We start from the raw sequence: 22,031 nt of genomic DNA on the forward strand, positions 1-22,031 counted from the left end.
CGCCGGGCGCCCGCATCTCAGCCGGCGGCGCTCGCGGCTCGGCTCCCGCTCCACTGCCTTCCCAGCGCGGAGCCCTCGGCCGGACGCCGCTCCCGGAGCCGCTCCCACTCTCCCTCGCGCTCGGACGCCGGGCTCCGCGGCGGACGGAGCCGAGCCGCCCGCAGCTCCCTAGCTCGCCGGCTCGCTCTCGGAGCAGCAGCCGCCCGCCGCGCGCTCGGAGGCAGCCCGGGCCGGGCGGCCGCCAGCTCCTCCCCGCTGCGTCCCGGACTCCGGGCGGCTCCTCGCCGGGCTCGGTCCGCAGCGTCAGAGCCGCCCGCCGCGGCCCGGGCTCCGGCCACCGCGAGCCGCCAGCCTCCGGCCGCCGCCTCTCTGCGCCCCCGAGCGCTCGCCGGCGCGCGGTGAGTTGTGGCCCGCGGGTACGGGCGGAGGGGATGGCGCCCTCCGGCCTCGGGGGCGCGAGCTGCGGCGGGGACTCTGGGGTTCCGAGAGGTGGCCTCTGGCTGGCTCCCGCGCTCGGCGCTGCCCAGAGGAGGGCAGGTGGACCGGAGCTCTCGGGGCTGGAGGACACGGGACCCGGGGTAGAGGGTCTCTTCTTGGGGCTGGGACCGGGAGTGGGGCAGCGGGTCTTCTGCGGGTCCGGGGGAAAGTGTCCCTGTGCCTGGGGTTGTGTCGGGTTTCCCCGGCTGGGGGGTCGAGCCCGCGCTCAGGTGGGGACGGTGGCGTCAGTGCGCCCCCTCTGCGGAGAGGCAGGGCCGGCGGGGGCGCGGGCCGTTCTGTGCCCCGGTCCCCGCGGGTCTCTGGGCGGGAGGGCAGCGCCAGCCGTGCGAGCTCCTTCCCGCGGGCCGGCCCCGCGTCCCGCTCCCGTGGCGCCCCAGCGTCGCATTGGTCTCCGGCCGGCCCCGGCGCCCGCTGGCGCTCGGCGGAGGCGGGATGGGACGGCACCCCAGGGTCTGGGGTCTCCCCAGGGCCCCGGGACTTCGGGGCCAGGTGCTTCTCAGACACTCGGGACCGACCCTCTCTCGGACCCTGATGAATCTTTGCTTCTACGCGAACGCCCGGCGGGCAGCCGGCTGAGTTGTGTGTGTGTGTGTGTGTTGGGGGGGTTTGGGGGGTCCCCTCCGGGGTCGGGCCGAGTGTGTATGTGTGTGTTGGGGGGTCCCCTCCGGGGTCGCGCCGAGTGTGTGTGTGTGTATGTGTTGGGGGTTCCCCTCCGGGGTCGGGCCGAGTGTGTGTGTATGTGTGTTGGGGGGTCCCCTCCGGGGTCGGGCTTCCCAGTCGCCCTGGAGCTGGAGGCGTCCCCTCCCTGAGCGGGGGCGGGGCTGGAGGTGGAGGCCCGACTGCGCGAGGCGCCCCCGCACCGGGGCGGTCTGAGGCTGTTTGTGCTGAAATGGGGCGGCAGTGGCGGCGCAGGGAGTCCTGAGGCCCATCCTGGGAGCGCCCCTCCCCCAGGCTGCGAGCGACACCCCCGCCTTCAGACTTTCGGCCCTTGTTGGAGGAGGGTCCTTGTTTCTCCAGCCACCCCCCCCCGCCCCCGCCCCGCTCTGCTCACCCTCCTCGCCCTGGTGCGGGAGAAAGCTGCTCTGCGGGACTGCGCCGGGCTCGCCTAATGGGGTGCCCCGAGCCACGTGTCTCTTGGAGCTTTGGTGAGTCTGTCTGCTCCTCTGTCAGTCTGGCAGAAAGCCCGATGATGGTGGAGGGAGGATCGTGTGTGTTTGTGATCCTCATATTCCCCCCCACTCCATTCTGGGGTGAGGGTGGAGGCTGTGGGCTGCCGGTGGGGGGGCAGCTCTGTAAGAGTCTCCATATGGGGCACCCCGTCCCCACAGCCTCCCTTCCCTGGGCCAGCTCATGCTGGAAGTGAAGAATGTTCTAGTCCCCACCTCCCCTTCCCCAGGAGACTCCCTGGCCCCCACTTTCTCCCCGGCTCCGCTTGGGGTCCTGGGCCTCATGCACTGGATGGGTGCCTCTGCTCTGCGAAGGCTCAGAGCCTGAGGTGGTGGGAGAACTTCCATGAGAAGGTGAGGATTTGCAGGAGCTTTTCTAGGGCCTCTCCTGATGTTGCAGAGAAGTCCCACAGAACAGTCTGGAGGCCCCTGGGTGTGGTCACCCACCGGTCAGGGCAGGGGGTTTATTTCCTCTCCTGGGCAGGCCCTGGGGCTAGTGGCAAGGAGGCTACAGTGGGGAGTAGGGATCAGAGTCCCTACCCCTCCCCGGGGCCCCCGGAGGACCATTTCCAGAGGGCCTTCCCAGCACCTACAGTCCTGTCCTTGGGGTGGGTGGAACCTTTGGTGATGGTGCCTCTGAGCCTCTGCCCACCCACCTGTGAATTTGGTGACCGCGGTCTTCATCTCCCCCCAACTTCTGTCATTCTAGCCCTCAATCTCCCCTTAGCTGTCAACATCTTCACCCCTGTCAGGGACAAAAATATCAAAAAGTTCTCTTCTGAGGTCTGAGTCACTTATAGGGCTCCCCTCCCAGGGGCATTTGGTTTCAAGAGTTGGAGAGGAGGAAGGCAGTGCTTAACCCAATGGAGTGCTCTACTGGAGGTGGATTTCCAGGAGAGCGGTGAATGGGATGTTTGGGGGGGCATGCAGTACATCCCATAAAACAGGGCCTGAGCTGGCGGAGGGCGAGGACGGCGCATGCCGGGGTTTGCGCTAGCCTCTTGGCCTCTCCTTCCACCTGCCTCCTCCCCTCGCCTTCCTCTGTGTGGCTTCCTCCTCTCCAAGGCTGGGTGCCTCCCAGAGGGAGCGCCTGGCACAGCGGCAGGCAGGCGGCTGAGGTCGGCAAGGGAGCCTTGGCAAGCAAGCCTGTGAGAGAGCAGTGTGCTGGCCAGGACGGTCAGGGGGCAGCCCCCACCTGCTTCCTGAGGGGTCCTCTGCCCAGCTTCCGGCGTGCTCAGACACGCCCAAACCCACCCCACTGCAGGGGGACAGCTGGCACGAGATGGTGGGACCAGGACCAGCCTTTATAAAGACTTCTGAGCTTTATAATTACAGCCCCTAGACATATCCTCTCCCCCAGATCAGCCTGGAGCCGGCAGCCCCTAATTACCACCCACCCCAAGACATCTGCCCACCCCGGCTGTCCTCCTCTGCTCAGCCTAGCACCCCATTTTCCAGTGGGCAGGCCCCGATGAGAGCCTGGGCAGCTGGGCCCGCCGGCCGCCGGAGGGAAGGTTATCTCACTCCTGCAGAGTGCGGCTGCCTGTGCCACCCGGAGGAGGCGTGGGGGCGCTGGCATCTGGGCGCTGGCCCGGCTCGCTGGGGCTGGCAGAGCTGCCGACAGCCCAGGCTGACCTGAGGGAGGAGGCCGGGGGGGCTTCCCCTGGTGGGCAGCGGGCCCGAGTGGAGGGCACCAGCTTCTGGTGCCTCCTGCCTCTGCCTCCCTCCACCCCCCCAGCCTGGTGCTGGCTCCTGGAAAGAGCAGGGAGGGCTTGTGTCTCGGTCCACTCTGCCCTAGTTAGCAGGGGACTATCAAAAATTAATTTCGAGATCTCACTGCCTTTGGCCCTTGCCGGCATGCAGACTGCCTTGGCTCCTGGGCGCTCTAGTTCTTTCCCTGCTGTGCAGCTTCTGGCTTCCCTCCGTCCTCTGCCCAACCCCAGGCTGCAGCTCTGCCTTCCCAATGTACTTCCTTCTTCCCACCAGGCCTGGAGTCAGGCTCTGGGCTTCTGCCTCGCACCCACCCTTCTCTTTTCCTGCCCGAGCCTGGCTCCTGAAAGGGAGGCTTAGGAACTTAGGGACTTGCTCAGGGAAGGATGCAGCCTGCCCCACCAGCCTCCAGCCCGCAGGCCTGTCCGAGTTTCTGTTGGCTCCTTGGGAAAACCGAGCACCACAAGGATAGTGAAAATCACCCCTTAAATTAAAGCTCCCGTCGAAATGTTTTATTATCAGCCTCACCATTGAGCAATCTCATGGCAGCAGCGAGGCATAAATATATGTGTACACAAGTATATTAAATAAACTGGGGAATGTGGTGCATAATGACATTATCTGGACCCCATTCAATTAAGGCAGATATTATCTGTGGTAATTGGGAAATGCCAGCCTGTGATGGCAGTTGGGCCATTCTGGGCCGAGCCTGGCTGACGGGCAGGCTGCGGTGTCCCCCTGAGCCCCCCTCTTCTGGAGAAAGCCCCAGCCACCTGGGGGCTCTGATGACACCCTCAGAGAACTCAGCTGGCTGCTTGTCCCAGGCTGGGCCACCCGCACAGGGCTCAGGAGGTTTGGGTCTTGCCCCGTCCCCCACCCTCAACCCGCCCAGCCGCCACCCTGTCCCTCAGGGGGAAAGAAACTAGCCTGTGGACCTGCGTCCTGGCTGGGCCGTGACTTGTAGTAAACACACCGCATCGCTACAGGGTTATTTTTAGATTTGGATATAGAAGTAAAGGCTGGGGACTTGACCTGGATTCTGAAGTTTCTGGTGGGTGATCACTGCTCAGATGTCACAGCGCCTTCTTCATGCCCGACCTCAGGGTGGCTTAGGGTGGGGAGTCTTCCCCACAACCATGGTTCTACTTGTGGCTGTGTGAGGCAGGAGGAATTGGGCGTGGACTCACCAAGCTCGTGGGCCCCAGCTTCCCAGTGCAGTGCTGGGGTTCAGGAACGGGGACCGGAAGGAGGAGGAGAGAGGAAGAAACAGCATTAGTGGGAAGCCCTCAATAGCAACAGCTGCAAACAAAGACACTTGCCCCTTTGGGCGCTGGGCTAGAAAGCTGGGTGGTCCTGGCAAGAGGAGGTGGGGTGGGGTTGAGGTGGGAAGGAGAGGTCTGAGGGTTTGCATGGAGGTGGGAGCTGCTGCAGTAGGGGACACCGAGCAAGCAGGAGCTGGTGGCTAGCCCCTCTGCCCTGGGAGAGGGGGACGGTCAAGGCTGGGCATTTTCTGGGGCCTTCCCTGGTGGTCCAGTGGTTAAGACTCCGCATTTTTAAAGCAGGAGGTGCAGGTTTGCTTCCTGGTCAGGAAACTAAGATCCCACATGCTGTGCAGCATGGCCAAAAATATTTTTTTAAAAAGGCTGGGCATTTTCTGGGCTGAACTGGTGGGCCCCAGTGCCAATGAGATATGCTTGCTTAGCCCTCCAACTGATGCGAACTGCTGTGGCCTGAGCGGGTGGCTGGCGTGGAGCCTGTGGTTTCTCTTGTCCTGAGTCCCTGGATGCTGTGCTCAAAGTGGGCCCTGCTTTCTGCATCCATACCATGGCCCACCAGGCCTTGCTTGGCTTTGTGCTTGGAGGCCCCCTGACCTCCTCTCCTGCTTCTCCGCCTTCCTACTGCCGTCCAGTCATCCTGACCTCCTTGCTGTTCCTTGAACAATGATTGCTAATTGTATGCTCACCTCAGGGCCTTTGCACTTGCTGTACTCTACCGGGGATGCTTTTCTCTCAGATACATGATTCATGCCCTTCCTGCTTTTAGTCTCTGCTTGAATGCCACCTCCTCTGAGAAGCCTTCCCTGACTATCGTTTCCTTCACAAAGCCACCGCCCGGCCATTTCCTTTCTTCTCACCTGCCTTGTGTCTCTTCATAAGCCCTGGATCCCCATCTGTGTGTAGATGTATCTGTTGTCTCCCCTGCACCACCACTGGATGTGGGCTTCACAGGGCAGGTGTCTGTATCTGTTTTCACTCCCAGCATTTCCCCAGTGCCGAGAGCAGAGTCTGGCACACAGCGGGAGCTCAGTACACACTTGGTACACACTCGGATGGCATGTTGCATAACTGAAGGGTCAGGGATTATGTTTCACGCCTGATCATATAAGCGAGTTGCGAGAATTCAGTGCAAGGTCTGAGTTCCACTCTGTGGACCTGGAATGCTGCTGCCGCCCCCCGCCCCCTGCCCCGGGTCCCCACTGGTGAGGGTGGCGCTACGCTGGCTCGCGGCAGGGACCTGCCTTTGGTTGTTGATGGAGAATTGCCTGTGTTCTGAGCCTGGAGCCAGGCCCTGGGGATGCAGAGATGAAGGTGATGCTGTCCATGTGGCCCCAGACGTGCTCCCAGGCTCACCAGTGCCAGATAACCACATACAGAGAGAGGCTTTAGGGCATTAACCATGGAGGAAAAGGGCCCCCGCCCCCACTGTGGCCTCCTTCTTGCTCTTAGAACATGGCTCAGCCTGGGCGAGTGCCTGCGAGCAGGGCTGCCCTTTCTATTCATCTAGAAATAGATTACCTGGGAGAGGAGGGTGGGAAGGGCCCAGGGATCATCCGTTCACGTCCCCACACCCGGGTGGGGGACACCAGGCATGGTGCAGGCTGGGGTGCAGAGACGTCAAGGTGAGGAGGATGTGGTTCCCCCAGATGTGGTCCAGGTGGGGAGAGGGCTGTGCTGCTGGGGTTTGAGGAAGGTAGTAGAGCATCCCCTCTCCCTGGGACTCAAACAGCTGGAGGTTTGTTGCTGGTGCTGCTGGGGTGGAACGGACTTCTGATGACCTGCTCCCAGGGTCTAGGCCTTGCCCATTTGAGAGGAGACTGTCTAGCAAACCTCACTTCTGCCCAGCCATTGCAGCTCCCCAGGGGGACAGGAGAGAGGGGGGCCTCAGAAGTGGCCTGCAGTGCAGTGATATGGGCCCGGACTCCCGTGCAGGTGGGGCTGCGGGCGGTGGAGGAAGGAGGGGGAAGCCTCAGGTTCTCTCTCACGGTTCCCTGTGGGGAGTGGAGCCCCAGCCCCTCCTTCGGTGGAAACGTGAGATGTGGGCCACAAGGCATCTGAACAGCTCAGGAGGTTCAATCCCGATCCTACATATCTATTCACAGTCCCCCGAGTTCTCCAAGCACCTGGGCTGGGCCAGGCACTGCAGAGGTCAACGTGAATCCAGCCCAGGCAGGTGCTGGAGGGAATGGGGGCAAGAGGAGAGGGAGGGGCCGCCACAGGTCCAGAGGCTCAGGAAGGTGGGGAGGGGGCGCTGGGGGCCCAGGGGAGCCTGTGGGACCCTCTCTGGGCCTGGCTCTCCTGGCTCTACTCTAGGGGCTGGTCTGCTGGCCTGCAGAGGAGCCGGAAGCCTGAGCGGGTGGGGAGGAGCGGGGAGGGAAGAACATGCTCCCCACCCCTGGGAGCCAAGTGCAGGGTCCTTCCCTGTATCGCTGTCCTTTATTTCATGTTTGAGAGAAGTCTGTTTCTTCTTTTGCTTTGGGAGAAGCAAAAGCAGCTCGGTGAAAACTAAATTGGAGTTTAGTAAATCGCAGCAGCTCTTCTGGTTGTCAGTTTGTGGTTTGTGGTTCTTTCTGGCCCAGGCCCTGGCTGGAGACGAAGGACTGAGGTTAGGCAGGAGAAAGCCTGGAGTCCTGCTTGCTGAGGCCTGGGAGAGGTGGGGGTGGCCAGTTCCTCAGATGTCTGAGAGACCCTCGGGTTGTGGGGTGGCTGGGCTGGAGTGGGGTAGACTACAACCATCTGCTGAGCACCCCCCCTCCCGCCCCTTTCACTGAAGAGAATGTTCTGGAAAAAGCCCACCGGCCAGTGAACTATTGCTTTACCCTGTGCCCCTCCTCCCTCCCTGCAGAATCTGGCAGGTGCCACAGAAGGAGGTGCTCCAGCGGCTGGGGAGTGGGGAGGGGGAGCGAGACTGAACACCTGGAGGAGACTCACCTGGGGGTGGGCCGGCGCACCTGTGCGGTCCTGGTGAGTTCACCTGGGGAGGGACCCTTCCAGCTGTCCCAGAGCTGAGCTTTCCTGGCTGTTTTGGAACCTGGCTGGGGGGTGGGCAGTGGTCTGAGGGCTCCCCCCTCCCCTGCAGAGGGAAGCGCCCAGCCCTGGCGGGGAGGGCGGATCAGGCTGGCTCCCACCCTTCCCTGCCCTCCCCCAGCTTCTGTTCTGCTGGCTCCTTTCACTCACAGGTATTTTTACTTTTCCCTGGTGCCTGTTATGCAGGATCAAAGCAAGCAGGGGAGGATGACAGAGGCGGTGGTTTGCCCGGGTCTTGGAGGAGCTCAGAAAGGGCAGGCCTGGTGGGACTGGGGGATGCAGAGGGCCCGCTGCAGGCGGCTGGGACCCAGTCGGTGGAGGGTGGCCTGGGGCCTCGATTCTCATCTCGCAAGTGCTTGCCTTTCTCCTCACTGAGGCCTTCTCTCCACATGCCTGCTTTCTCCTGCCTGCGGGTGTGTGTGTGTGTGTGTGTGTGTGTCTATTTGCTTATGTTTGGGCTCCGCTCAGCCCGGAGGTGCTCGGGTTTCAAGAAGAAGCCAGTGTTGATCCCTCATGAAGGATCTGGAAGCCTGAGAAGGCCCGACCGGCAGAAGCTGCTGTGTACTGGGTCTTGCAGCCTGAATCTGCCCTGCTGCAGCCTTGCTCACTGCCTGTCCCTATGCCCCAAATCCCTCTATTGAAATAAAAAAAACCACCCCTGACCGCCCAGGATGCCAGAGCTGGGCAGGGCCTGAGAGACCCTCTGGCAAGCCAGCGTGGTGGGGCGGTCAGGGCGCTACACAAGCTCTGTGTTCCTGGGCTGTGTCACCACGTGAGGCTTGGTAGCTCAGCTTCATCATCTGTGCAGTGGGGCTAAAAATCCCACCTGGCTCACAGGGACGTGTTACCTGCGCCGATGTAGGCCGAGTGCCTGCCGGTGCCTGGCGCACCGCGCTGTTGTCCTTCGCTGTTTTTTCTCCATGGGGCACCACTGGCATTGGGACAAGACCGTGCTTCGTCATGGACTGTCCCGCCCACGTCCCTGCCTGGATGCAGGCTACTAGGTGACTCCCTCCTTTCATGGTGATGACTGAAATGCCCCACAGGGCCAGGATGGCCTCCGGACTGCGTCTTACTGCAGCCCGTCCATTTTACAGATGTTGAAACTGAGGACTCCCTGGCGGACAAGCGTGGCCTCCAGCAGGGCAGCAGTAGGAGTGCAGGCTGGTCTGGGACTCCTACTCTGTCTTGTCTGAATTGCTGAGAACTGGCCTTGGCAGCCAGCACCCCACAGCACCCCTCACTCCCCAGAGCCACCTGGGAGAGGCCTCAGATAACTCTCCTGGAGGTGTGAGTGCTCTTGAGGGGTCCGCACAGGTGTAGCTGTCCCTTGCCTGTATTTGACAGATCTTCAGCGCTCCCCAGAGCACTGACCCCCAGCCCTAGGTCACTGGGTCCTGGCTTCCTGCCGGCCTCCCCAGGCGCGCTCGGCGTGACCAGTGCTGGATTTGAGTCCTCACCCGCCTTGAGTGGGGAGTCACCTGGTCTCTCTGGGAGACTGCTTCACCCGAAGAAGGCTGCTGAGGAGAATTACAAGCCCTCCTCTTGGCCTCTGAGGAGCTAATGGAGGGGGCAGCATTTGGATGAGGGGCGAGATATGAGGTGAGCGTCCAAAAGGCACTTGCTGGAGAAGCCCAGGAGCCAAGGCTGGATCCTGGGGGGCGGGTCCCCATGCTTCCCTGCCCCTTCCAGAGCCCTGGAAGCCTCTGGTGGGGGGATGGTGGCTCTGAGAACCCCACTTGGTCTTCATGGAGGGACCAGGTCTCCAGCGAAGCCTCCCAACCCAAACACAGGCCCTTTCACACGATTGGGGAGACCGAGGCACAGATCGGGCGAGCGGCTGCTGGTCTTCATTTGACAGACGCACAGGGAAGGGGGCCTTGAAGTCACCCCCCCACCCCAACCCCACCCTGACTCTGCTTTTAGCCTTTCTCCCCGGGGCCTCCCAAGTCGAGGGGAGGGAAGTTGCTGGCACTGAGGGAAGGCTGGGCCCTGGGAAGGAAGCCCTGGGGAAATTAGCCCAGATTAGCAATGAGAATGAGGAAGAGCGGGTGTTCTCTCCTCTTCCCTTGCAGATAAATATTTAATCACAACAACAATAATAATGACGGTCATCATAATAATGTGCACTAGCTCAGGCCAGAACCTGAGCCCCCTCTCAGAGGGAGGAGGTGGCAAAGAGAAATGGAGAGATAAAGACCCCTGGGGTGGGGCGGGGGGCCCAGCAAGTGAAAAGGAGCCTCCGCGGGGTTGACCCTCTGGCGGGGTAGCAGGGCGGCTGGGGTGGAAATGGAGGGTCCACCCTACCCAACTCTGCCAGCCCCAGCTTCTCTTGGCCTTCAGACTGAGTGGCTCCCAGCCTGACTTCTTCTGAGGCCCTGTTTTCTTTCCTCATCTCTAAGTCCTCAAGGAACCTGTGTGTCTGGTTCCAGAACTGGGGGCCGGGCATTGGGTTCCAGGTGGCGTTCACCCCCTATGTGACTTGGGCCAAGTGCTCTCCTGCTTTGGGCCTTGGTGTTCCTATCTCTGAAATGGGTTGTGTCCAGCGGGGCTGGTTTTTGTGCACTTGCTCCTTCCTGTGGGTGCCTGTTGAGAGGAGACCCCTCTTCTTCCTAGGTCTCCGGGGGTCCCCTGGGGGTGTGTTCTCTGAGACCTCTGGTCTGGTGGCAGTGGGCACCAGGAACCTTCAGACATAACCCAGTTTCTGCCTTAAGTTCTCTCATCTGCACCAAAGTCGAGCGGCAGTGGAGAGGAAGCCAAGTTCAGGAGGTCTGTGGCGTCTTTGACCACAACCTCCAGCATCTCCTGCTACCAGGCTCCTGATGAAAGATGCGAATAGCTAATGTCTTCTCGGGCTTCTCTGATTCTCTCTCTCTCTTTCTTAGGTTGGTAAGAGGAGAGCTCTGGAGCTGTTTTCTCCTTGATGCCAAGATCTGCCCAGCTAGGAGCACTCTCCACCTTTCACGGTCATCCACTGAGAACAGGCCCGAGGGACGTGGGGACCAAGACCAGAGCTTTGCTGCACCCCAGCTACTCCCTGCTGTCTGAGTGCAGCCTGTTCCACAGCTGAGCATCGCCGAGGGCTGAGGAGCACCAGCACAGTTCTGCCCGTTGGCTGCCCTCAGCCACCCTGCTGCTGAAGCCGCCCTGGAGAGACTGGTGGGGGCCGCTGTGCCCATGCTCGCCCAGGCTGTGGGGCCTGGGGCCCGCCAAGGCTAGGAGCGAGGCCTGCCATTCATGGGTCTCTAGGGATTTCCGAGATGCCTGGGAAGAGCGGCTGGGGCTGGTGGTGGGCCCAGCTGCCCCTTTGCCTGCTCCTCAGCCTTTCCGGGCCCTGGGTGCCTTCCTCCCTGGGGAAGCCCAAAGGCCACCCCCACATGAATTCCATCCGCATAGACGGGGACATCACTCTGGGAGGCCTGTTCCCAGTGCACGGCCGGGGCTCGGAGGGCAAGGCCTGTGGAGAACTCAAGAAGGAGAAGGGCATCCACCGGCTGGAGGCCATGCTGTTTGCTCTGGATCGCATCAACAATGACCCGGACCTGCTGCCCAACATCACGCTGGGCGCCCGCATTCTGGACACCTGCTCCAGGGACACCCATGCCCTGGAGCAGTCGCTGACCTTTGTGCAGGCGCTCATCGAGAAGGACGGCACGGAGGTCCGCTGTGGCAGTGGCGGCCCGCCCATCATCACCAAACCTGAGCGCGTGGTGGGCGTCATTGGTGCTTCCGGGAGTTCCGTCTCCATCATGGTGGCCAACATCCTTCGCCTCTTCAAGGTTAGTGCCTGCCCAGCTCCTTTCCCCTCTTCTCCTCCTGAATCCCTGGGAGAGAGTGTGTTGCCCCCCGGTACCCACAGTGGTGTGTGAGAATCTGGGGCTGACCTGCGTGTGGTCAGAGAGGAGGTCCCAGCTCGGTGGTGCTGACCGTGGTGCTGAAACAGCACCTGCTGCAGGCAGCCTTTTGATCAACTCTGCTCCTCTGCGGGGAATTCTGAACCAGGAGGGAAAGGAAGTGCTGCTGAACAGGAGGAGGGAGGAGGAGACAGGCGGACAGAGGTATAAAAAAAACCCCAGACAGATGGATGGACAGAAATATAGGTAGATAGAAAGGTACACAGGTTAAAAGATAGACATAGACTGCAAGTGTGAATGTTGGAGATTGCCAGGGAGAAAAAGCAAGACTTTTGTTTTGACATTGTTTTCCAATAATTGCAATTCCCAAGAAAGATCTGTTTTTTTCCTCTGGGTAGTTGAGAAAGCCCCGTGTGGCCCTCCCGCTCCACCTCAGGATTATAGTTAGAAAATGTGTCCTGGTTTTTTGCATGAGGCATTAGCTCTCACCCGCAGTGACTGGAGCTGTGGATGAGAAAGGCCTGGAGGAGCAGGTGCCCTGGGTCCCCAACGGAGCTTCCCCGGCTCATTCCTTTCCTTCTGCCCCTCTTCCTTGCACACCTTTCTCCCTTCTGGAGTCCCTCCCTGCCCCCTCTCTGCCGCCCCCCTTCCTCTCTTCCTGGGGCAGGAGCTGCTGATTTGCAATTCAATTGGAGCCAAGTGCTTCGCTAAGCTGCTAAAACAACTGAAAGCTACCGGGTGGAGAGAAAAACATTACAAGCATTTTACCAATAATTATATGCCCGCTCTTCTCCGGGAGCCTCCTCGTTTGCTCTGTGTGTGTGTGTGTGTGTGAGAGAGAGAGAGAGAGACAGAGACAGAGACACAGAGAAAGAGAGGGAAAGAGGACAGGGTGAGGGGAGAGGAAGGGAGGCGCAAAGGGAGCCTTTGTGTCCCTCCTTCACCCTCATGTTAGATTCTTGGCCTCTGGAGTTGGCTCTTTGTCTCCTCAAAGTCTCCAGAGTTAGGGAGTGGACAGAGAGCTTTCTTGGCCTCATGCAGGGTGGGAAGTGCTGAGGCTGGAGCCCTCTCTCCTGGGCCTTTTCTGGAACCCGTTTGCCCAGTCCCATGATGCATTAGTACTTGAGGGCATTTCTGGGGAGGCTGGGGTAGAAGTGGGGTGAATGGTGTGAGTGTCCCGTGTTGGCTGTCCTGTCTAGTGGAGCGGGGTTGGAACTTTGCCACGGGCTGGTCGGGGACCACGGGTGCTGTGCAGCCCTTGACTTGGGGCCTTCTTCCTGGCGTGCTGGTTTTGCTTAATGATCTGGATGAAAGCACTATTTTAATTTTAAAAACAAATGCATCATGAAGGATGCAAAATCACGATGCAGAAGGAGACTTGAAGGAAACTTTGCCTTGGTAGTGGACAGTTTGAACAACCCCAGGGGAGCAGTGTTGCCTGTGGTCATTCATTGGTGGGGTGGGGACTGGGAACCTGGTCCAGCCCCTCTGCCCAATTCTGTAGTGAGGAGGACAGACCCAGAGGGGAGAGGGAGCAGGGCTCAGTGGTCCCAGCCCTGGGCCTACTGAGGTTTGGGCCAGCTGAGTCATCACTTCAGCCTGCCTGCCCCGGGGTTGGGAGGGGAGGCGACCTGGGCCAGCAGGTGTCATGGAGCAGAGGCCACCTACCTGAGTGGGCACAACCCCCACCTATGAGAAAGCCAGACCGCAGGTGGGGCTGCTGCAGTGACTCGGGGTGTTTTATGAGGACTTCCCTGGTGGTCCAGTGGCTAAGACTCTGAGCTCCCTACGCAGGAGGCCCCAGTTCCATCCCTGGCCAGGGAACTAGATCCCATGCGCTACAACTAAGAGTTTGCAAGTTAGAACTAAAGATTCTGCATGCTGCAAAGACGATGGAAGATTCCACGTGCCACAACCCAAACCTGGCGCAGCCAAAGGAAACAAAACAGATACAAATAAATATTAAAAAGTGTTTTGTAAAAATGTTAAAACAACGTGATCAGGCCCTTGGGGCTAAGACATCAGTGAGGGTCCCACCCCAGTGTCTCCCAGAGGAGAGCTAGTCCCCACTCTACAGGGAGGTGGGAGACATCAGAGGAGCTGAGAGGTGTCATGGGAAAAAGGGTCTAAGAAGGGCTGCTGTCAGCATCAGGCCTTGGGGCGGGCTCTGGAGGTCCCCTGCAGGAGTGGGCTGCGACTTCTGAGCTGACCCCTCCTAGATGGAAAGGTCCTGGTGAGGAGGCCTGGGGCCAAAGGGCCTCACCTGCCGGGGGACCTCAGGTGTTCCTTCTCCCCAGACCATCCGGTCACATGTGAGTGTGACCGTGCCCTCCATTCTGTCTGCACCTCCTGAGATCACAGGGAGATGAGCGGGTGGGAGTGGGAGTCAGGAGACCCCCAGGCTCACGGAGACTGAGACGGGACTGGGAGGGAGAGGCTTGGGGGAAGGAAGGGGGGAACAGAGGGGGCTCTTGGGAAAGGAAAGTGGGGGAGTGGTGGGGGGATGGGGAGAGAGCCAGAAGGAGACAGCTGGCTGTGGTCCGAAGTCCCTGGGTCCCTTTTAACAGTGTTAATGTTCCAGGCTGGCGACAAGAGGGCTCCTCAATAATTAAACTGATAGAAATGAGAGGCTGGGCGAGAAACTGAAAAGCCATTTACAGAGGCAGAAAGATTGAACTTTGGGGAGGGAGGTCAGGAGCAGAGCCTTGAGCAGGAGAGGGTGAGGGAGGGGCCTGTCGAGGCTGGGGAAGCTGCCATGCCAGGGGTCTGTTTCAGAGGGCACCGCCGTGCCCAGCCCGCTCCACCAAGGCCATTAGTGGGGCCTGCTGGGAACTCCCCCAGAGGCTGTGCTTACAGCTCTCTCCTTCCCCCAGGAGGTAGATTTCTGGTGCACAGCTCAGAGAGGGTGATTTCCTGCTAGGAGAATGCTCATAGGGTTCCATCAAGGCCAGGGTATGAACAAAACTCACACCTGCCAGAGCTTGGAGGGGCAACTTGCATCCGACAGCAGTGGACACTGAGCCCTGATTAAAAGATGGGCCAGGGCTGGGGGTCAGGTCCCAGACTGCCTCTGCAGAGCCGCAGGGCTGGACGTGGGTCTCGAACCTCGGCCTTCGTTCGAGATCAGAAGCCCTGACTTTGGGGCTCTGTGGGTCTGACAGCTTGTATTCTTTACCCTTCTATTCCCACCCCCACTTTCATCTTCATTTTGGCTCCATTCTCCTAGGACAGGGAATATTGATGCAGGTAAGGAATACATTTTGGAGGAGAGCCTAACCCAGAGGAAGTGGCTTGTGTGGTATCATGTTGTGGGGACAGCCCAGGTTCTGAAAGCAGTCAGGTCTGGGTTTGAATCTCTGTGCCACCAGAGTTACCTCACCATGTCCACCACATCCAATCACCGTATCAGTCATTTACACCATAGTATGAATGAGCCAATCCGCTCTTTTCCTGAAAGCAATATTTCTGGGAGGAGAAAGGACATAGGAAGTGCCTGGGAAGAAAGCAGTTTTTGAATCCTTGACCCTATAAGAGCTCAGAAGGATCCAGAAATAATTGCATTGAGTCCCTCATTTTTGAAGTGGAGAAATAAACAACTGAGGCTTGAAGATGGGAATATGAGCTAGCATGGTGATTAAGAAATTGGACACTGGAGGGACTTCCCCGGTGGTCCAGTGGCTAAGACTCTGCACCTCTCATGTGGGAGCCCAGGTTTGATCCCTGGTTGTGGCACTAGATCCCGAGTGCTGCAACTAAGACCCGGCATCGCCAAAAAAAAAAAAAAACAAAAAAAACCCAGAATTTGGACACTGGGGCCAGACAACTTTTGCCACCTTGGCAAATCATTTAGCCTGTTTGTGCCTCAATTTCCTCCTTTGTAAAATGGGGGTGATAGTGGTCTCCTCAGCCAGGTGTAGGAGTTAAGGGTTAATGTCTAGAAAAGACTTGCCTGGTTGGTGCCTGGCACACAGTCAGCCCGCAGGAAATGTCACTGCACAGCTTGTGGCCGGACTTTAAGTCAGCATGAGGGACTCCGTCGACGTGGAAGAGGCTGGACTGGGTGGGCAGGGACAGACGGTGACCTTTGCGGCTGATCCTGGAGAGGCCCCACCATCTGCCAGGCCCCGTGCAGTGTGGAGCCTGAGTGGCCAGCATAACTCGCAGATAATGAGGGTTTCTGCTGTCACCACAGGGGGGCCTGAGCACTAGGGATGGGCTGGAGTGGAGGGAGGGCAGGAAGGGGCCGCAGGAGAGAGGGTGGAGGGGATGCTAGCCAGCAGGCGGGGGCTGGTGCCCCGCTTCCTAGGAGAGGCCGGGCCAGGATCGCGGATGCAGGGCGTTGGCCCTCTGTGTGCCACGCCAGCCTGCCTGCGAGGGCCTGCCCCTCCTGGGGATGGAAGCGCTGGGAGGGTTTGGGGTGCTTGGGCGTCCCAGGTGGCGCAGTGGTAAAGGATTCGCTCGCTGACGCAGGAGACGTGGGTTCAACCCCTGAGTTGGGAAGATCCCTTGGAGGAGGAAATGGCAACCCACTCCAGTGTTCTTGCCTGGAACATCCTACAGACCGAGGAGCCTGGTGGGCTACAGTGCATGGGGTCGCGAAAGAGTCAGACACGACTGAGACCCCACACGACCGTGTGTTAGAGAAAGCTGCCTGCCGGGTGCTTGGCTGACCAGCCCAGCCAAGGGGAAACGTGGCTCAGCTGATACCGATGCTCTGTTGAGGACGTGGCCTTTGTGTCTTCAAAATGTTTGCGTTGCACAAGCAGGAGTAACTTTGGAGAGGGTCCGCCCCCTCTCCCGCGGCCTGCCTGTCTGCCGTGAAGACAGCTTCATCTTCCTAGGGCCCAGGCAGCAACCTTGATGGCGTTTTGACCTCCCTCCATTTGCTGTCACTCACGCTGCGGGCTCTCCTTTTGAACGTGTCCTGGGGACTCCCCGCCACGGGTGCTCTCTCACCTGGTCCCTGCTGAAACCTCTCTCTCCTCTCCCTGCTTCCAAACAGGTCTTTCCACAGCCAAACCTTTGCTCAGTGGCCAGAATGATCTTCCTCAAGGTCAAATCCAACCAGCTCACCCCCCACTTAGACTTTTCCTTGGCTTTGTGTTGCTCTTCAATTAAAATGCAAACCTCCACACTGCTGGCCAGTCTGAGACCCTGTGAGACCTGGTGCCCTGACTGCATGTTTCAGCCTCCCCTGGGTGCACTCTGCACCCGTCCCACTGCTTTATGTTGCTGGAAAACACCGGCTGTTTTCCCACCACAGGGCCTCTGCACCTGCTTTCCCCTCTACAGCGGGACATTTTAATGTCCTCCTCCTACTCTGATGCTGATCCTTCTTATTCAACCTAAAGTTTAAATGGACTGTCTTCAGAGGAACACCGTCCACCCCCAGTTATTCTATCTTATTTTCACATCTTCCCCTTCACGACCTTCACTACAGTTTGTAGTCATGTCCATGTTTCTTTGTTTCCCTGTTTTTCTTCGCTTCTCCTCTGGCCCACTGCCTGTTTTTGTACGACCCGTGAGCAGAGAATGGTTTCCTTGTTTCAGATGGTTGGAAAAAAAAATAAAAGCAACAAGTCATGACACAGGAAAATTATGTGAAATTCAAATTTCAGTGTCTGTAAAGTTTTATGGACGCACAGCCATGCCTGTTTATGTATGCGCTGTCTAGGACTGCTCTTGAGCTATGCCCTTGGAACTGAGTAGATGAGACAGATGCCATCAGCTGAGCCCTGCTGGCCTGTAAGCAGCACCCATAGGACCCCACTGGAGGCCAGGCCCATGGGGGCCCTCCGGAAATCTTAGCTGAATGGACTCATGGAGAGCAGGGCACCCCCAGGTCTCCCCAGACTCTGCGATGACGGCAGGGTGGCCTGGTCTGCAGAGCCTGCGTGAGCCTCTGGCTGTGGGGCTGAGTGTAGCTGAGCCCGCCTTGCTGTGGGCTCCAGTCACGGCCTGCCGTTGCTTCTAGTGCCCACCGCCATGGTGAGCCCTGGGCCACCTAGATGTGTTTGTTGTTGTTTAGGCACTAAGTCATGTTAGACTCTTTGTGACCCCATGGACTGTAGCGCACCAGGCTCCTCTGTCCATGGGATTCTCCAAGCAAGAATACTAGAGTGGGTTGCCATTTCCTTCTCCAGGGGATCTTTTTGACCTAGGGATCGAACCCAGGTCTCCTGCACTGCAGGCAGATTCTTTAACCACTGAGCAGCCAGGGACACTGCACAGGACACCTGGTTGTGTTTCGTTGTTATTGTTCAGTCACTCAGTCGTGTCCAGCTCTGCAACCCCATGGACTGCAGCACGCCAGGCCTCCCTGTCCTTCACCATCTCCCGGACCTTGCTCAAACTCACGTCCATTGAGCTGGTGATGCCATCCAACCATCCCATCCTCTGTCGTCCCAGTCTTTTCCAGCATCGGGGGCTTTTCCACCCTCCAAATACCTCCAGCTCCTCTATGGAATCCCTTTCACTTAAGGTTTTGTTCCCTGTTAAAACATACCTCCATGTCCTACTGTTGGCTGTTATTAGAGATTTGTCCCAAGAAGTCTCGCTCCGCAAATGTGTGAGGAGTGAATGAGGGGTTCTCCTGAAGAGGTTGTTGGGGTACAGTAATCCCAGCATTCACACAGCACACCTCCTGCGTCAGGGCCTGCCCCAGTCCTCACAGCGCCTACCCAGGGTCGGCGTGTGGTGTTTATCCCCGTTTTACAGATGCAGGGCTGAAGCACAGAGAAGCTAAGCGGCTTCCCGAGGTCGCCGGCTAGTCAGTGGGGAGCTCGGGGAGGAGCCCCGGTGGCTGCATCTTTGTACCACTTGTTTTGCCCTTCTGCTACTCTGCTCTCCTTCCTCTTGGCCAGCAGGTAGGCTTGGTGAGACCTGGCCCCATGCTCACTGTGCAGCCCTTGCTGAGCCTCAGTTTATGCATCTGTAAAGGAGTGTGCAGGTCCTCATCTGGCAGCAGGGATAATGTGGGCAAAGCCTTTAGCAGGTGCTTAGACGGTGCTGGTGTTGCCAGAGCAGGTCGGATGACACTGTGGGGTGAAGGGGGGGAGGCGTGGGAAGTGACCTGAGGGTCACTTGCTGAGGGTGACCGTCAGGGGCTGTTCCCCTGGGGGGAGGATCAGCCCTCTCTCTGCTGTTACAGACTCTCCTTCCCCCAAACCCTAGGTGTCTCTTTGTGGTGGGAGTCTGGGGAGGGAGCCTCAAGAGCCAGGGTCAGGCCCAGGCCTGAACCGAGCGGGGAGCTGGGTGAGGGGAGGGAAAATGCAGCCCGGGGTGGGGGGTGGCGCTGACGCCTGGGCTGCCAGTTCTCTCTGTCCCGAAAGTCCCTCCCTGCGGGTGGGGCACTGCAGTACAGGGTATATTGCCCCGGCAGCTCTCAAGCCTGGCGGCTCATCATAGTCACCTGGGAACACTGGACTCCTGGGCCTTCAGCTGCTGAGGAGCCCTGGGGCCCGGTCTGCATCTGCAGACCTGTAGGGAGGCTCGGCAGGCCACTGGACAGACCTCTGAGCCCTCCTCCGTGTCCGGTGTTCCTGTCCCGTCTGGCTTCTCCAGGGAGCGCTCCTGCCCACCCTGCAGCCATCTAGAGCCCACTTCCTCCCCGGTGTACCCTTCGGTTGCAAGACCTGTCTGAATATGGGAAGTTTGGGGGTGGAAGCAGGACGGTTTCAGCCCTGGTCACTGGATCAGCAAACAGGCTTATTATGAGGGATAGAAAGGAGTGAGTGGAGGCTTTTCAGGGCATCTGGGTCAACTTGCTGGAGATGTGCTGGAAGGAGGTGAGTGACACTGTGGAGGGGCTGAACCTGGGGAAACTCAAGTTTATGACTATTGATTTCTGGCTCCCTGTACCTGATCTGGACCTTGGTTGACCCATGTGGAAGAATCCATTCGCTGCGGACTTCCCTGGTGGTCCAGTGTCGAAGACTCCTTGCCCCCCAACACAGGGGGTCTGGGTTTGATCCCTGCCCAGGGATCCCATACGCCTAGATCCCATATGCCTCAACTAAAGATTCCTCATGCCACAGCTGGAAAAAAAAAAAGATCCTGCCTGCTACAACGAAGAGTGAAGATCCTGAGTGCTGCAGCTAAGACCTGGCGTGGCTAAATAAATAAATAATACATATTTAAGAAAAGAATCCATTCATTCACTCATTCGTTCATTGATTCACTCACTGAATCTGTACTGAGCATCTCCTCCGGGCCTCGCTCTGCTGGCACGGTGGTCTCCATCTGGCTGCACGTTGGAATCAGCTGGGGAGTGTAAAATACCCAGGTATCCAAGCCTCATCGCAGGAATTCAGGTTTAAATGCTATGAGACGGGGCCTGGGCTCCCCAGCTGATACTCATGTGCAACCCAGGTGGAGAACCGCCACGCTAAGCAACTTTATCCACCAGGAAACAAAGCAGATGGGGGCCTGGCCCTTGAGGGTTTCCATGTTTGAAGGGAAGGCAGGCAGTGAACAGGTAAAACCCGTAAATGTGTAATTGTCAGAGGGGAGCAGTTCCCTGAGGGACAAAGCCAGGAAGTGGCTGGAGAGCCATGGTGGGTGGGAGTGCCCATTTAGAGAGGATGGCTGGAGGTGAACTTTTTTTTTCTTTAAACTTTTTATTTTGTATTGGGGTATAGCTGATTAACAATGTTGTGATAGTTTCAGATGAACAGCAAAGGGATTCAGCCGTTCTCCCCAAACCCTCCATCCCATCCAAGCTGCCATATATCATTAAGCAGAGTTCCATGTGCAACAGTAGGTCTTTGTTGGTTATCCATTTTAAATATAGCAGTGTGGACATGAGGAGGTGGACTTTTTGAAGAGGGGACATTTGTGCATAAACTTGAGTGAAGAGGGTTGTCCTGTGGCTATCTGGAGAGAGAGTGGCACAGGAAACAGCACGTGCAAAGGCCCTGGGGCAAGACTGTGCTTTGTTGACCCAGGAACTCAAGCTGGAGGACCCAGCAAGCTGGGGGGCAGGGAGGGGAGGACCAAGTGGGCTCTAAAATCCACATCCCGTTCCTTCTGTCTACAAAGGGTATTGTGGGGGCGGGGCACCAGGACTTTGGTGACCTTGGCAAGTCACTGGTTCTCTCAGGAGTTCAGTTCCCTCACCTATAAGACAGGAAGGTGCTTCCTCACCAGTCTCTGTGAAGCTGCAGAGGCAATGGGGAGGAGACGTAAGGACACAGCCCTCCGTGTGGGAGGCGTGTGCTTCCCCTGGGCTCTTCCTTGCTGCCACTCACTGCCAAGCCCCCAGTACCTATTCCAACTCCTCCCCCTGTGTTTCCCCCGCTCTCCCCACCCACCCCCTGCTGGCCTGAGGACAAACAGAGCTGGAGACTAGAGGGAGGCGGGTGGGGACCCTCAGGGGAAGTGGCAGTCAGTGGTTAAAGCCTGTGCCCTGGGCCAGATGGCCTGGCTCATACTCCTGCCCTGCCATTCATTATGTGAGAGGCACCTCTTTGTGCCTCAGTTTCCTTGTCTATAAGGTGGAGCCCTTGTTGCCCCCACCTCACAGGGCCTTGTGAGGGTTACACGAGGAATACACAGAAAGTGCTCAGGGCGGTACCTGGCATAGAGACTCTGAATACTAGCTGAGTCCCTGGTCATGAGGGTCAGCCCACAGCAATGACCTTAGAGGCAGCCACACAGTGGGCCCCTCAGATCCTGGCCCCCAGATCACTCAGCCTCTCTGGACCTCACCATCCATCTGTAAATTGGGCAGAGTCACTACCTTTCAGGGTGCAGATGTTGCGTGATAAGAACGGGCAGCTGAAAGCAGGGTGAGCGCACAGTAGGGTCAATAGTTTTGTTCTCTTCTGCTGTCAGCATCCAAGGGGCCTTTGGGGGGGCTGTGGTCTGAGCCATGGCAGGGTCGGGGCTCTGTGGGGTGGAGGGGCAGGTCACTGGCTTTTGTCTGAGAAATGACTGGTGAGCGCACCCAGGTCTCCCTGTGAGATGGCCCTGGCGTCCTCCTGACTCTCACACTGTTAGGTGAGGGGGATGGTAGGGTGTCTCTGGCTCCTCCCTCGGGGGAGGGCTGAGGGTCCCCTTACCAGAAGCCTCCCACAGCTCAGGGGCCTGCGTCCTGGGCCTGGCTCTGCTGCTGACTCATTGTGTGGCCTTAGGTGGTTGGCTGCCCTCTCTGTGAGCCAAGGGCGTGTGATTAAGTGGGCTCCAACCCTGGTCCTTTACCTGGAGCCTTCCCTGCAGGAGCACTCAGCTCACTCCCCAGGGTCCAGGCTGCCACCCTGGGCCTTCCTGGATCATGGGCCAGGCTTTCCAAAGACCACCTCTGTGACTATGCCTCGACCAGGCCCTCCTCCTCGAATGCTCTCCTTGAGGTCTGATGGGCAGAGTCTGATTCCTCCAAGCCCTGACTCAACATCCAAAGGCTTTCCTGACCCCCAAGGGCTGAAACCCTGGGGGTACACTGGGGGTCTCTCGTGTGGCACTTGTGGGTCTCCCCGAAGTTCAGCAGCATGTCGAGTGCA

At 58.7% G+C, this 22,031-nt stretch overlaps 1 protein-coding gene and 1 long non-coding RNA gene across 2 annotated transcripts in view; one reads left to right on the plus strand and one right to left on the minus strand.

The window, feature by feature from the left end:
* Nucleotides 1-261: 261 nt before the first annotated feature.
* The window catches only part of GRM4 (glutamate metabotropic receptor 4), a 114,656-nt gene continuing 92,886 nt past the window's right edge, over nucleotides 262-22,031 (plus strand). The window contains exons 1-2 of the mRNA XM_055571681.1: nucleotides 262-398; nucleotides 10,564-11,457. Of these exons, the coding sequence (XP_055427656.1) occupies nucleotides 10,939-11,457 (519 nt within the window). The 5' untranslated portion in view covers nucleotides 262-398; nucleotides 10,564-10,938. The remainder of the gene's footprint in view (nucleotides 399-10,563; nucleotides 11,458-22,031) is intronic.
* On the minus strand, nucleotides 7,074-8,065 carry LOC129646031 (uncharacterized). The gene is made up of 3 exons (XR_008711640.1): nucleotides 7,829-8,065; nucleotides 7,583-7,682; nucleotides 7,074-7,237 (listed from the first exon to the last, which is right to left on the minus strand). It is a non-coding gene; the product is annotated as an uncharacterized LOC129646031 (long non-coding RNA).

This window comes from Bubalus kerabau, chromosome 3 (genome assembly GCF_029407905.1).
Source record: "Bubalus kerabau isolate K-KA32 ecotype Philippines breed swamp buffalo chromosome 3, PCC_UOA_SB_1v2, whole genome shotgun sequence".
Taxonomy (NCBI): domain Eukaryota; kingdom Metazoa; phylum Chordata; class Mammalia; order Artiodactyla; family Bovidae; genus Bubalus; species Bubalus kerabau.